Genomic DNA, 15371 nt, shown 5'->3' with positions numbered 1-15371 from the left:
AAAGAGAAAGAAAGAAAGAAAAAGTCCTTTAAAAAAAAAAAAAAAAAAAAAAGACTTTGGCAGCATGATTAAAGTCTGCAAAGCTTAATCTGCCCTTTCGACAAACACCTCACTCTGTCAAGCACAGTGGCAGAGGGCTAATGATTTGGGCTTGTTCTGCAAGTCACAGAGCCTGGACACCTTGGAGTCAATGAGTTGACCTTGAACTCCACTGAATACCAAAGTATTCTAGTTAAATGTGAGGACATCTGTCCCCCAGATGCAGCTTGGACCGAACTGGGTCATGCAAGCACTGAAGAGTGGGACATTATACACGACTCATAGGGGTACTAAGTTTTCCCAACGCATGTCCTGTAAACAACAGTAAGGAGGCTGGAAAATGAAAATGTGCAAAGATTACTCAATGTTTACCCTGGTTGTCTGTTTATTATTTCCTCCAAGTTTAACCTTATTAATCTAACATTTTGTCTGGGACACTTAAGATATATAAAATGTGTGTTTTACAAGGAGCCAGTTAAGGATCCTAAAAAAGGCGCTCTCAGCAACACCGGTCTGCAAAATCTTAATAAAAGCAAAAACATACTAGAACTTTTCCAAAAAACAGACATGTTTTTATATGAACTACATGTAAATGGAGTAAAAAAGGCCAAATGATGTTTTCCACTGTGTTGGGAACACACACAGCCACATTTTAAATATTTAATTGCAGAAAAGCAATGATGGAGAGGGTGGATTAAAGTTGTGCTTTGCTGTAAAACTCAACAAACAAGCAGATCGATGGAAGGAGACAGAAATCTGACCGTCAGCAAACGGAAGGAAAAAAATAACCTGTCAAGAGTTTAAACTCTACGGTACAAATAAAAACCAGCCTGATTAACAAATAGGGATCACATTAATGAGTGTTTGGTTCTGTGACACCAGCTTATAATGCCAGAGAGGATAAAAGCTCTCTGTTGTCTGCAATATAAATGAAAATGATTTAATTCACTGTTTAAACACTGACTCGCTGCAGACTCATCCAGTTTGTTTTTTATATTCCCCAACATTATAAAAACCCAGAGACATTTAATACATGTCGGCTTTCTGCATTAATGCACGTCTCCTCGTTCCTCAGTGTTGGGAATTAGTTCTTTACACTAATTTAGAAACTGCTTGTTATTCTGATCAGTTATTAGATTATTGTGACATTACATCTTATCTGAACTGTTCATTAACTGCTGCAGATGGATTCTGGTGATTTAGTAAAAATATTTATTAACGTGCATTTTTTCTTTTTTATTGATGTGAGAGTGTTACTGAAATAAAAGATGAAGGCTTTATAAACCCTTTTACAAGGTGTGCTCAGACGTTCACTTACTGACACCACTCAGATCACTCACTCATCTGCCATTAATCACTAATATCATATCTCTGGTCACAGTCCTGCGTCTCATGGTGGTCTCTGTCTGGGACCCCAGATGGCTGTCTGACCTCAGAGGGTGACTGAGCTGATTACACCATCATGTCCAACATGTCTGAAACATGTTAATCTCTCAGATCCAACACCAGAGCCCACATGGTCTGAGGCCCGAACTGATTCACCAGTTCACAGCTACTGACTGAGCTTTTCTTAAACTATCACCCTGGACAGGTCGCCAGTCCATCACAGCGATGCACAGGACAAGCAGCCTCACACACAATCATACCTAAGGACAGCTTAGAGAGATCAATTTTCCTAGCAGTCATGTTTTTGGACTGTGGCAGGGAGCCGGGGTACCTGGAGAGAACCCATGCATGCACAGGGAGAACATGAAAACTTCATGCTTCCTGCTTCTCTGTCGCTGCTGAGAAAAATCCTCCCCACACCATGATGCTGCCACTACCATGTGTCACTGTGAGAAACGTATGTTCAGGAAATTGCAGTTTAATGCTGCACACAGGGTCGGGAAAACCATTTGGTTTTGTTTCACCTTTTTGTTGGTTTTAATGTAAAATGTAGATGCATTTCTTAAAATAAAAATGAAAATTCCCCTTCACAGAGGTTTTTAACAAAAAACTGAATTACTGATCCAGTGAGCAGCTCTAGAGACAGAGAGAGAAGGTTGGATGGAAGATGGAGGTAAAGGATGAAAGGGCAGACAGATTCAGGTGTTTGTGTCCCGGTGGACAGGAGATCCAATTGGGTGGCTTTAGATCCATCTCCTTCTAAAACTACCGAGTCAGAAACGAAAGAAAGAGGATCCTCTCATTCCTGGAGATCAGAGACATCTATAATAAAACTTTAACTGAGTCTTAGAAAAAACACAAAAACAACCCTAATTACAAAATCAATTAATTTCTGGTATGTGCCTCTACCCACACTTTTTGTTTTATTACATTTTGTTGTTCTGCACAGATTAAAATTTGACCCTTTTTTCAGATTCCTGTAGTTGTCCTTGTTTATTGATGTAACCATATTCTGCTTTTATCTACAAAACATGAGCAACTGTAGATGATGGGATGCTTTCAGGCTTTTAAAACTCACACCTCTTTATTTTCACTCCTGTAATCTTTCTTGTTACCTTGCATTAGTTCTCACGCTTATTTCTGGCATTTATTGTTTATCAGGAGATCCATTTCCATAAACACTAACATGGGTGAGAAAATCTGACACAGAGGACATCTTGTTCAGTCTAAAGCCGTAAAAAACCCACAGAGCGGATTATGAGAATCTGTAACCCTCCCCCAAATATCTCCGAAGTGCTCATCCCATTATCCCCATCACACCCTAATCAGACGTCTCCAGAAGGTTAAAAGAACTGGTGAAGAAACACACTTTCTGCATAAAAAAGGATAGAGGTTTAGTCGAACAGATGGTGTAATAAATGTATATCAGTTCAGCTACACAAACTTTCAAATGAAGATTCAGATTTTGACAGGAAAATCTTTGAGTCACTTCCAGGTTTCACTGTTTTTTAAAGTTACAGAAAGTACAGGGCTTCCTCTGGTTTTATGTAGTTTATAGTAGCACTCCACCGTTTCCACTCGCTATAAGCTGTCAGTCAGCTGTGTACAAACAGCGAGAACTTTTATTCTTATTCAAAAGTAAGACAAAGTTGGCTGTTTGTAGTTTTTTCCATTACAGAGAAATGCAGTCATGAACTGGCACCCAGTGGGGCGCCACCTATCTCTCTTTTTAAGCTACTGCCATTTTGAAAATAAACATTTTCAACAAACAGAATTTTTTCTTCTGTACAATAAACAGCTCTCCACAGGTTCACCACATATGCATAAGTTATTCAATAATTAGTCTTTTTAAAGGTTTTTCTGGTACTAGTGATCATCAGTAGACAGGAAGGAGGGCAGGGAGAAGGAAAAGACATGCAGCAAATGGCCCAGGGGCCGGGAATCAAACCAGGGACGATTGAGGACTCTGCCCATTGTGTTTCTGCTCTACCATTGAGCTATGGGGCTACTCCATGCAGGACTACAGCTACAGCGCACTGTTAACAACACACAAGGCTAAAAAACAAGATTATGTTTCAGCTGTAGGAGCATTTGGTAAGTTCAGGGCATTCTCAACGTTTTTAAAAGCCTGATAAGGAAAAAGACTAAGAGATCAACCATGACAGGACATGACAATAATCTCTACAGTAAGCACATTTTACCTTGAGTTTTGTTTGGCATAAAAATACTGTCCATCTGACACAGATTTTAAATTGAATGTCAGCATTTTAGACTGAAGTGGGATTCATCTTCATCCATCCATCCATGAGGAAAGCCAAGATATCCCTCTCACCAACAAAACTCTCCAGCCCATTCTGGAGTCGTTCCTACGCCTGTACTCAGACAGGCTTCTGACCTGCAGGGAGCAGAGTCCTAGTATGTGTTGAAGGGGTCTGACTACCCCTATGATCTTGGTGGTTATGTTTTCTCGTTCTTTAGCTCCTGACAGGGTGTACAGTGAAAAACTGGCCTGAAACTACAATTCAGCCTAAGAGTGATTTCACAATCTCAGTCAACCGGTGAACCTCATCTGGATTAGAGATAACCTCCCGAAGCCAGACCTTGGGGGGTCGGTGGTTAGACCCTTATGGTTGGGCTGCGGTTGCTGGGGCTCGGTTGGTCTCAGCTTGGCTTGCTGATTCAGCAGCATCATAATCTGCCAAGATTATTTTAATTTATTTTTTTAATGGGTTTTTTCCACACCCACCTCCAGAGCTACATCAGCCCAAAACCCAATCAAAGAAACATCTTGAGCAATTCATCAATTAGAAAACTATTAAAAATGTGTGTAAAAAGTTTTTTTATATATTAGCAATTTAAGTTCAAGTTATGAAGGTGAGGTTGATTTAAACTGGGAATTTATTGGGTGGGTAGTAATAAAGTTTACAAACTCAATCAACCTGCAGCCTTTAACAGCATGGGCAGCTCCTTTCTTTTATATTTGCTGTTGTTTTTTGCCCTTGGCTGTAATTAATATGTTTGCAAGTTGTAATAGTTAACCAGACAGGAAGTGCAACAAAAACACAACATCCTGGTTAAAAACTCTCACATTCTTAAATAAGCTTCCCCAAAACACAACATAAAAAACATTATTAAATATTCTAATATAAAGATTTGATTTAAAAACGTGTCATTTCTGTGTGTGTGTGGTGCTGCAGAACCACTGATGGTCTTTAATGCAACAGTTAAAACTTGGATCTTGGCCAGGATAGTGTGTGACTATCAGATACTGCAGTGTGTGTGTGTGTGTGTGTGTGTGTGTGTGTGTGTGCTGCATCCACTTTATTAAAACACAATGCATGCAAGCTACACCCTCATATATAACATGATTTATGCTGCAGCATCAACAGCTCTGTTTATGTAAAGTTACCCGCATTTAATGCTCTGCAGACATTTTACGATCCTCTGTTTTTTAAGAATTTTCTGTCTTATTTTTGCGTTTTTCGTGTATAAATAAACCGCATTATTTCCTCGCTGCAGCTATTATTGGCCAAAGCTGAAGGAAACAGGAGGGAGGTGAATGAATGAAACACATGAGACTAACCGATCAGCGTGATGATGACCAGGCCCGGCATGTCTGCTGCAGTGCTCCCTCCGCCTCCTCTCCGATCTCCCGGGAATCAGCTGCGGATGCTCCCTGGATGTTCAGCGGGACAACGGAGCCTTCACGGCCGCTTCATGCCCTGACGGCGTGCGGGGTTGACGGCTGCCAGGCTGCGGTGTTCACGTACACAGACGGCTCTGGTTGTGCAGGGAGATGAGGAGGAGCTGCGGTCAGAACCAGAATCAGATCCAGATCTGCTGCAGAGAAAAGCTGGCTTGCTGCTGGTTGACGTTTCCTTTCATGGCCGCTAGATTTCGCAGTTTTACTCAGAGCAAATTTTTAAAGGTGGGTCCATGTTTTTCCTGCACCTCTGGTAAAAGTGTGTAAAAAACCTTAAACAAAATAATCTTTTATAGAAGTGGCATAATCTAATTGAAAATTAATCTTTTTAACGTTATCTGAGTCTCGACTTGGGCACTCTTCAAAATGGAAAAGACAGGAAAACATGAGGTTCAAGTATGAACATGATCTTGAAAACTCAGTGACAAGAAGCTACACATAATTCAAAATCCGGAACTGAGAAAAAATCTCCAAAGCTCCATTTTAACTGCAGGCATCACAGAGTTTCCATTACAAGCATTGGATGCTACAGACCAAGTGATCTGTAACAGGAACTGTGGGTCAGTTGAGACTAGATTGAGCTTTCCAGCCACAAACGCTCCAGGTGGGTTGGATGTACGGGGGAGGAACTGTGATGCTGTGGGTCTGCTTCTCTTCCAAAGACCCTTAGGGTCGCATGACATCACGCCAGGACATTTTAGATATAAATCTGTCAGAAACCTTAAAACGGGTCTTTCTGCACATCAGTGAGCCAAATCAACGCAAAAGTGGTCGTCCAGACATAATCAGCCTTCTTTCATGGCTCCTCTCAGTCCCTGGACCTAAAGCTTGGTGAAAGCATATGGGCTGAAGAGAAAAGCATAAGAGACCCATCCACGATTTACAGAAACCGTGCAGAGGAAGGGTCGAAGATCACAACCTCTACATGCTCCAACCCTGGGAGATGTGAGGTCACAATGAGTGTTTTTCTCAATGTGGGACTTTTTCCTTTTAAGGATGCATTTAAACACGTAAATAAACAGGATTTGGAAGAAACAACCAAAACGTACAGTTCTACAGAACCACGAAGAGCAGCTTAGGTCTGGTCCCTTCAGAAAGTCCTGAGAACTGCAAACCCGGACCTATTTACAGGAAAGTCAATATAAAAAGAAACACTTCTGCAAATACATTTATTATCAGCGTCAATCCAACAATAACAAGTTATTTCAACCTCTTTAAATTTTGTTTTATGTTTGTTTTTTAACAATATTCCATCTTTAAGCTTCGTTAACATTGAGCACAACTACAAACATCTACAATCAGAAAAATCTTGTTACGTGGGGCAGAAATCCTCATATCAAACATGTACATTTATTTACAAACTGAGGAACCTCATGAGCGGCAACACTTCTGCAGTGTTCCTCGTTTATTAGGACATTTCAGCTCCTTGGGGTTGAACGTGAGGCCCCCAGAGTCCAAAATGAAGAAAACCGAGGTTCATCTCCTTCCCTGCTTCTCTGAAGGAACAGGAGCGTCTCAGAACTGCTGCAGGATCAGCTTCTTCTTGGCATCGTGGCTGAACTTGTTGGAGCGGAAGAGCTCGCTGTCATAGAAGGCCGACAGGTTGTGGATGCTGATCTGTCTCGCCTGGAAAAAGGAGAAAAACAAACCTGAAGATCAGCTGTAGCCTTCAAAACCCATTTTCTTTCCACTTCAGCCATACTCCGCTTTGTGTTCGTCTTTAACATAAAATCCTTGGAAATAACTGAAATAACTAAATAAATAAAAATGTGGAAAAAGTTCAGGCCCACTGAAAACCTCTGGCAGGTCCAATAAAAGCCAAATACTTCAGGTCGCATTGAGGATCAGAAGGTTGTTCCGTACCTTGTCGTGCAGATCCTTCTCCGGGATCTCGATGGTGTCGTTCTGGACTCCGTACCGGCTTCGCTGGTAGGCGACCTGCTCAGCCACCAGCTGCTTCAGGATGAACAGCAGCAGCTCGTTGTTGTCCCTGCGGAACGCCAGGTAGCGGGCGAACGTCTAGCAAGTAAACAGGAACCGATGAGAGTTAGCCTGTCATCTGCAGATCTTTTATCGATATGTCGTAGTGACTGAGCAGAGGATGTTGAGATGTGACATAAACTCCTGGTCCAGCTTCATATTTTCCAGCCAGACCTTCTAGGAACCATTCAATATTTGACCAGATTTATATTCTGACATCCTAACATGAAACAGCACCTTCCTCATGCTCCTCATGACGCTGAACTTCTGCGTGTCGATGAAGCTCTCCAGCATCACTCTGATGGCCATGTTCACGTCGTCCTCCAGGACGTAGTCCCTCAGGTGCATCTTGGCGTGCGCCTCGGCCATGCGGATCATGGACTCAATGTGACGAACTGTGATGGGGATGCTGCCTGTGGCCTGTAGGGGGCGCCAAAGCAACATCCGTTAATCCAGCTCCAGCTCTGTCTTTAGGGAACAACCTTAGAGCTGGAGAACGTTCCTGCTTTAACATCAGCAGCCGTAACAGCTCAGAGGACTCACCATCGACTCCCTGCGAAGGTCACTGTAGATGCGAGCCACCTTGTCCTGATCCATTTGGTTCAGTTTGGGGTGAACCTGTACAAAAACAAATACCCATAATTTGATTGGAGCAGATGAACCTGGAGTGATTTTCGGTTCCACGTCTCAGTGTGTTCTTGTACCCGCTCTTTGGCGTAGATGATGTACTTCCTCAGCAGCTCCTGAGGGATCAACGGAACGTCGGACGAGTTGGGCAGAACCACGTCCTCCAAGGCCACGCCCCCTTCCTTGTTGCTAGGGTGATGCTTGATGTGGGAGCCGACAACAAAGCGTGCCAGCATCTCATCCTTGGTTGATAAACGAGACCAGACGAGGTGGTGGAGCATTGTGTTATTTCAATCATTTAAAAACATCGTATGATATTTGATCCAACAGATTAAATTAAGGTACACGCATAATTCAGACACGTTTCTTTTCAGAGTTCAAAGTAAAAAGTGCCGTTTGCTCACCTGCACGGGGTCGACGGTGTCTCTGACGACGCACAGCACGTCAAAACGCGACACGATGGGCTCCGTCAGGTCCACGTTCTCGGCGAAGGTGAGGGACGGGTCATACCTGCCGCCTGGAGATGCAGGAAAGCAAACAGTTAGGGAGGATGGCAGACCACACACAGTCCGTCTCACTGCTGGAACCACCTTAGGGCTGCTCATTAACTAGCGTAGGGCGACGCACCGATGGGGTTGGCAGCTGCCATGACGGTACACCTGGCCTGCAGCGAGGTGACGATGCCGGCTTTAGAGATGGAGATGCTCTGCTGCTCCATGGCTTCGTGGATGCTCGTCCTGTCAGCGTCATTCATCTGGAGGTCAGAGGTCAAATTTGTTTACAGCGGATTAAAAAAATGAGCCAATAACGTCTGGACAATGCAGACAAATATGACATGTTTTCCTTCATTGCTATAACAATCACATTGGAAAATGTTCACTTTTATAACTGATCTGGATGAATTCTAAGAGATTAAAGAACAATTTTTAACATTAAACATGAAAACAGTAAAATCTGTCTCCCAGAAGGACATGTAGGCCCGGGTTAAAGAGGAAGAAAGCTCGGGCTATCAGGATCCGAGCGCGTCTCGGCTCACCTTATCAAACTCGTCGATCAGACAGACTCCGCGGTCGGCCAGCACCAGCGCTCCGGCCTCCAGCGTCCATTCTCGACTAACCGGATGTCTCTGAACATACGCCGTCAGGCCGACAGCGGACGCCCCCTGACCCGTGGTAAACACGGCGCGGCTCGCCACCTTCTCTACGTACCTGGAGAAGAAAACGTCTCCATTCAACGGTTTCTGATCTGGATTAAAACCTTCTAACACTCAGACTACAGGAAAACGTTTGTTCCTCAGGAGCCAAGTCTTACTTGAGGAACTGGGACTTGGCAGTTCCCGGGTCTCCACACAGCAGCACGTTGATGTCACCACGCACCTTATGTTTGCCACCTGCAGGAGAGAGAGCGACTCCTTAGTGGAGTTTATGGATGACACGGATGAGATGGAGTCAGGATCGCAGCTGGGAGTCTGTACCTGGATTTTTAGACTCTCCTCCAAACAGAGACAGAGCCAGGGCCCGCTTGATGTCCTCGTGACCATAGATGGACGGCGCGATGCTGGCGAAAATCTGCAGACAGCACGGTAGGAATTAAAACAGTAAAAGATTAGCTGTGCTTCAGTCTGGAAAGGAGTGCGTTAGTCCTCACCCTCTCGCCAATTCGCTCGTCCTTCGACAAGGCAACGATCGCCTTGACGTCCTCGTCTGTGAGCTCCGCCACGGCAACGCCCTGGTCCCTGCGAGTGATGTGATTGGCCAGGATCACTGTGGCGAACACTGGGAAGCCGTTGGCCGTGTTCAGGGAACCGTCGTAGTTGTTGTGGTAGATTCCAGTCAACTCCTGATGAGACAAAAACACAAATCTTAAAACAAATGTCCTCTAGTCAGAAAAAAGTTCTACTTGGTTAAGGGTCAGGATTCCTTCACATTTTAACTAAAGTTTCCTGACTCACAAGTTCCAGAGTTCTCAGTGCCTTACAAAGGTTAACTATGAAAATACCACAGCTTCTCCTGCAGAGGTTAGGATTTAAAATAAAACTGGAAAAAAAAAAAAAACAGACTGGAGATGAATGGATGCAGAAAAACATGCATGGACAATGAAACATATAGGTAAAACTGAAATAAAAATGTGGATTTACTGATGGTTGCACGTGAAAGCATGCACGGAGAGACGGACAGACACACGGATGGACAAATGAAGAACTGGATAAACTGATGGATTCAGAAAACAAGGAATAAAGTCTAGAATTACAAATATTTTCCATACTTATCCAGGCCTGGAAAGAACTTAATAAATTAATTAAACTCTACATTAAAGCACACTGCATAGGAACTATGTACTTCATTCACGTCAGGCTACATGAAATCCCAGAATCAGAATTTTTAAGGAGACCGACTCACAATCTCGTCTCCAGGCTTGCAGCAGTCCACCAGGTCGGCCAGCAAGATAGCGTCCTTGGACCGCGGGAGGCGGCCTGCCGCCACTTTTCCAGGACTTTCCTGGATGCTGATCCTCTGGTAGTTCTGGTACACCGTCTGTCAGAGGGAGACAGTCGGTTACTACAGAGTTACATGTACTCTGATGGCTCTGCACAGTTTCACTAGCGTCAACCCGGAGGTTCTACCATCAGTCTGGAGCCGACCATCTTGAAAACAGCTCACCTCCTCCATGTTGATCTCAAAGGGCCCCTGGGACTGACACTCGGGGCAGGAGCCCGGCTTCACCTCCTGGTTCTGGGACTGGAAGAAGGGTCCCAGCACGAAGTTACACTTGTTACAGTTGTACTTGACCATGCTGAGCTGAGGGAGGACGCTGGTGCAGCTGCTCACCACGCCGCTGGTTCGGATCAGCTGGTTTAGATGGAGCTGCCTGAGGAGGAGGAGGAGTCAGATTCTGGTAAGTTCTAATCCTCTGCCCCGGCCCAATATAGAGATTTATTCAGTGACTTCATTTCCAACTGATTTGGGATTTTTGTTCCTCAAACACAAATTGTTGTCTTGCAACGCGAGGAGAGAAACTGTTAAGTCAGTGTTTCTGCTACTTTTATGGATGTTCTGAATAATTAAATTATATAGTCATTTTTACTATAAAGAAAAATTAAAAGCAGAAATTTCTGATTAACAAATTGATGCAAAGTGAAGCACCGACTTTCCCGAAGGTAACGTTTTATAGAGTCCTATCTGTCTTCAGACGTGAGCCCACCAAAGCGCTGGAGAACGAGGAGCCTCCATCAGTAAATCCAGATACTACATCCAGCTCAGGACAAGTTTCAAGGAATTTGTTATAATTGTAGAGTGAAGAAAAAACTGAATTGATTTGTTTAATGTAAAAAAAGTACAGAAATTCCTTGTTTGTTTCCAGATAGATTAATTCTCCTATTGAGCACCTTTTGTGATCCGATTATTAATTGAAACAATAATCAACAGATTAATCGATTATCAAAATAATCCTTCGTTGCAGCCGTAGTGCAAACAGGGTATCTGATATTAACCTACGCATCGTTGGCAGCTAAACATTAGCTAGACGTAGGTTTCTCTCGTTCTTACAAATCATTCCCATCTCACCAAACAGTTTAAAAACAGTGAAGGTTCTTTCAGTGTTTAAGCGGCGTCGAGGAATCTCTACTACGGCAACACGAAAGGTCAATTCAAGAACCGATTCCTGCTTACATCTCGAACAGATACATGGCGTCAGGCCCAAGACTCTAGCCTTCATGTCCACAGCCTCTACTATTAGTTTAGACTTACTTTAGACAAAGCCACATGCTGATAGCATCCAGACAGCACTTCGCCAAACTGTTAAATAGTTTGTAATTGCTGAGAAAAACTCAATTAGATTTGGGTATATTATTTCAAGCACAAACTTTACAGAAGGCCCTCGGAGCTTATTAAGACTTCTGTGTTTACATCTGAGCAGAGAGCACTTTAATCGTCCAGTGATGAAATCAATCGTCCAGTGATGAAATCAATCAGTTTTTGTTCTGGTTTTCTACCGTCGGTGTAAAATGATCAGAAGTCAGCAGGAAACGAAGCAGCAGAAAGGTTTTTCGACCGCCATGAGAACACGGGAGGGCAGCGAACGGTGATACCTGAGGGCTCGGATCTCCTCCACCAGAGGCAGGTTACAGATGCGGACGTGGATCTCATGAGCGATGCGGCCGTATTTCGGGTACATGGCGAGGACGACTTCTTTTGCTGCTTCATCGAAAATCTGAAAAGACAGATGTTTAATTCAAAGATCGACATTCAAATTTGTAATAAACTGCGAAAAAACAGACAACGTAAAGCAGGATTACAAAAGTCACCTTCAGCATCTCAGTTGGGGCCTCAGGCAGGAAATAAGCCAGAACGTGCTCTCTGGCTGCCAGATCTTCATAGTTTACAACCAGACTCTCTTTATTCTCTGCATGCATCAGGAAAACAAAGGATCGGTTATTCAGAACCGCAACTCATCACACAGCTCTTCATCACCTCGTGAAACCAAACTACCTTTGCACATGTCACTGATCTTCTCCTTGAACACATTGTGGCCGTTTTCATCCACGTGGGTCCGCAGGAAGTTCTTGAAGCGGTTGTAGATCTCAAGTCGTGGAGCCGCCATGGAGACCCACTCCCTCACAGTGTGACCCTGCAGGTCGAAAACCAGTTAGAAACCCGTCCGGGGCGTCGCAGACGGAACCTGACAAGCTTTGGGATCACAAACCTTCATGTCTTCCAGGTTCTCGATGCTCTCGATCATCTCGTCTTCCTCTCCGTCTGTGATGCCCTCAGCTGCGCGCTCGAGGAACCGCCTCCGTCTGGCAGCGGGACGCTCGTCATCTTCATCTTCACTGTCTGAAACAAAGTAAAAGCACGGCATCAGCCTGCATCCTGCAGATGATTGAAGATGTTGTGGATCATTCTGAGCGCTGTGGCTCTTCTCACCATATAGAAGTCCTCTCCTCAGTCTCCCACTGAGCCCATGCTCCCTGTCCCTCCTCCTCATTGCCTCCTCCGCAGCATTTCGGGCTCCAGGCGACAGCTCCGACAGATCCTCGTCACCCAGGTCCAAACCTTCTGCCTCGTACTGATCCAGCTCCGGGATGGCACGGTAGTCCCTAAAAGAGTAACAAAGCAATTAGGTACTATGACGCACCAAAAAACCCAACAAGTGTCTGTGCTGTGTTAGAACCTGGTCCTTACCTCTCCATCCCGTCCCCAATCAGGTCCTCCCCATCAGCTTCCTCCTCCTCAGGCAGGGTGCCGTCCCCCAGCAGCCCCTCGGACTCATCCTCAAAGGGAGGAAGGTCCCGTCCAGGGCTGGAGGTCAGGTCTCCTCTCATGAGGGCTCGGCTTGGGCTGGTGGCCACGTGGAACGACTCGGAGGAATCCTGGAAAACAACACGAGTTCGGTCAACCTAACCGTGGTTTGACAGTTAAAAACTTTATTTTAGACAAAGAATTAAAAACAGGGCTTTATCTAAATAAATTAAATAAAAGTGATCTGTTATTCTAGTTTTCAAATGATTTGAGACATGAGGATTGTTCTTCTCTTTTAGACATCTAAAGTGTCTTCATTTGAGCTGTTTCTCTGTTATCGGGTCATTTAATTAACATTTATACAACTGATATTAGCCCTTAAAAACAAAAAGACAAAAAAAAAAAACTGGGGAAGAAAAAATGTTCCGTTTCTTTTTTTCCACGTTACGAACCATCAGATGGTTTTCAGGTTTTATTTCTTTTGTTTTTGTGTCTGAGAAATCTAAGTAAATATATTAATGAGAACATGTGTCAACTATTTGCTGCGGGGATGCATTATAAAGTTTGCATTTTTGACGTTTAGTTTCCGTTTCATCCTGACAGACCTGCTCCTTTATGACCGACGAGTTTGTCATCAGCTCCTGTTTTTAGAAAATACCTGGAAGTGGCATCCAGCAACTGATGTTAGCACGCAAAAAATAAAGGGACTGAAACAATAAATAAAAAAAAAGACGGCCAATCTTACTGCTGATTTCATTATTACAGCTGTTACTGTTCGACGCCAGCTTTAAATAAAAGGATCCCAACTTGATCACCTTTAACCCTCAGCAGCCACATGGCAGCTCTCCTTTTCAAACATCGCAAAACGTTCCTTAAACGCCGAATTAAAACCATCATTTAGGAATAAACTTCAGCAACATGTAATTTACAAGCTAGAAGAATTTTAATTCGGGATTATAAACGAAATATCATTTTTTTTTTTTTTTACTATACGAGATCTCTCCATCAGCGTTATCACAGCGACTACAATACAAACACAAAAAAACGGAGAAAGACTAAAACTGCAGCTGCCAGACCTGGTTTATTAATCAGTTTTTTGTTTTATTGATAACGAATCCCAAACGTTGCCTAGTTTCATCGGTTTTAACTGGTTTTCACTCACCGCCATAGCTGCGCTGCTGTGTCTGCTGCTTCTTCTTCTTCTTCCTGCCGGGAGTTACTTTTCGCGCGAACCAACCACGTGACGCTCAAAGCCCGCGAAAAATGAGTACGTTGACGTTAAGACTTCTTATTGGTAGTTTATCTTTAATGAGGCGTGGTCTTGGGCTGCAGTTAGTTCGCTCTTATAAACAGACTCAGTTGAGCCTGTCCTGTCTGTGTAATACTACTGTGTTGGAAAGGAGGCGGTGTACGCCGCGGAGTTAAACAAACGCACTTTTTTGGTCTCACTTTTCAACCTGGGCGGAGTTTATGACGCAACGTTGATTTCCCCGGGAACATATGGGCTGCTTTTACTTTTAGTCGATTTTAAACATCATATCTTTCTGTTTAGTTCTTCTTTGTTTTAATTTTGTGATAAAAAGTAAATTATAACACAGAAATATAATATATAGATGTATACATTTGCGCACAGTTTAATGTGTTTGAATGTTTGAGGATCAACTTTTAGAAAAAAGTAAGGACAAAACCTGAGGTTTTAACAAAACAAATGAACGGAAGGCAAGCAAAACACAGATCTGGGTCAAGGTCTACTTAGAGTTCAATGCAAAAGTATCCCCACTGCTTTTTCATTCACATTTTGTCACCTGAAAGAGACACTGCAAAATGTTTTATTGGGAGTTTACATAATACACCAGAACAAAGTAGTGCATAACTATGAAGGAAGGAAATTTATATATTATCAAAGATTTCTACAAGTAAAAATCTGATAATTTGACACCCCTATTTAAAATCCTGTGCAACTAAATGCCTAATACGTAAAAAAAAGGGTTCACGTGTGTATGTGTCTCACTATAAGTACAGTTGTTGAGTGATGTTAACAAACAGCATCATGGAGACCAAGAAACACAGCGGACAGGTCAAGGATGAGGATACACAATATCTAAGCTTTAAACATCTCACAGACCAGTGTTTAATCCAGTCAGTCAGTCATTTTCTATACCGCTTCTTCCACAGTGGGTCACGGACCGTTTAATCCATCATCTGAAAATACAAACATGATGGCAGAACTGAAAACCTAGCAAGGCATTACCGTCCACCTAAACCTAAACACAGCATTAACCAGAGAAGCAGCCAAAGAGGCCCATGGTAACTGGAGGAGCTGCAGAGACCCACAGCTCAGGAGGGAGATCATGCAATGTTAAAATATTTCAGTTTTTGACCAAAATGCAAAACACTAT

At 43.4% G+C, this 15371-nt stretch overlaps 2 protein-coding genes across 3 annotated transcripts in view; both read right to left on the bottom strand.

Annotated features, from left to right (window-relative positions):
- Positions 1-5320, bottom strand: part of podxl2 (podocalyxin-like 2) — a 28577-nt gene extending 23257 nt beyond the window's left edge. The window contains exon 1 of one of the 2 annotated variants that reach the window (XM_047348158.1): positions 5009-5320. In XM_047348158.1, coding sequence (XP_047204114.1) covers positions 5009-5039 — 31 coding nt within the window. In that variant the 5' untranslated portion in view covers positions 5040-5320. The remainder of the gene's footprint in view (positions 1-5008) is intronic. The other variant, XM_047348157.1, reaches the window with a different exon arrangement.
- Positions 5321-6283: 963 nt separating this feature from the next.
- Positions 6284-14237, bottom strand: mcm2 (minichromosome maintenance complex component 2). The gene is made up of 20 exons (XM_047346548.1): positions 14135-14237; positions 12916-13103; positions 12658-12830; positions 12437-12567; positions 12223-12361; positions 12039-12136; positions 11823-11944; positions 10396-10603; positions 10135-10269; positions 9383-9574; positions 9210-9303; positions 9047-9125; positions 8772-8943; positions 8363-8489; positions 8140-8252; positions 7813-7977; positions 7652-7726; positions 7346-7528; positions 6992-7147; positions 6284-6754 (listed from the first exon to the last, which is right to left on the bottom strand). The coding sequence occupies exons 1-20, from the start codon at positions 14138-14140 to the stop codon at positions 6644-6646; spliced, it is 2667 nt and encodes an 888-aa protein (XP_047202504.1). The 5' UTR covers positions 14141-14237; the 3' UTR covers positions 6284-6643.
- Positions 14238-15371: the final 1134 nt, after the last annotated feature.

This window comes from Girardinichthys multiradiatus, chromosome 20, assembly GCF_021462225.1.
Source record: "Girardinichthys multiradiatus isolate DD_20200921_A chromosome 20, DD_fGirMul_XY1, whole genome shotgun sequence".
Lineage (NCBI taxonomy): Eukaryota > Metazoa > Chordata > Actinopteri > Cyprinodontiformes > Goodeidae > Girardinichthys > Girardinichthys multiradiatus.
Note: the sequence above shows the minus strand (reverse complement) of the source record. Positions and strands in the feature narration are given on the sequence as shown.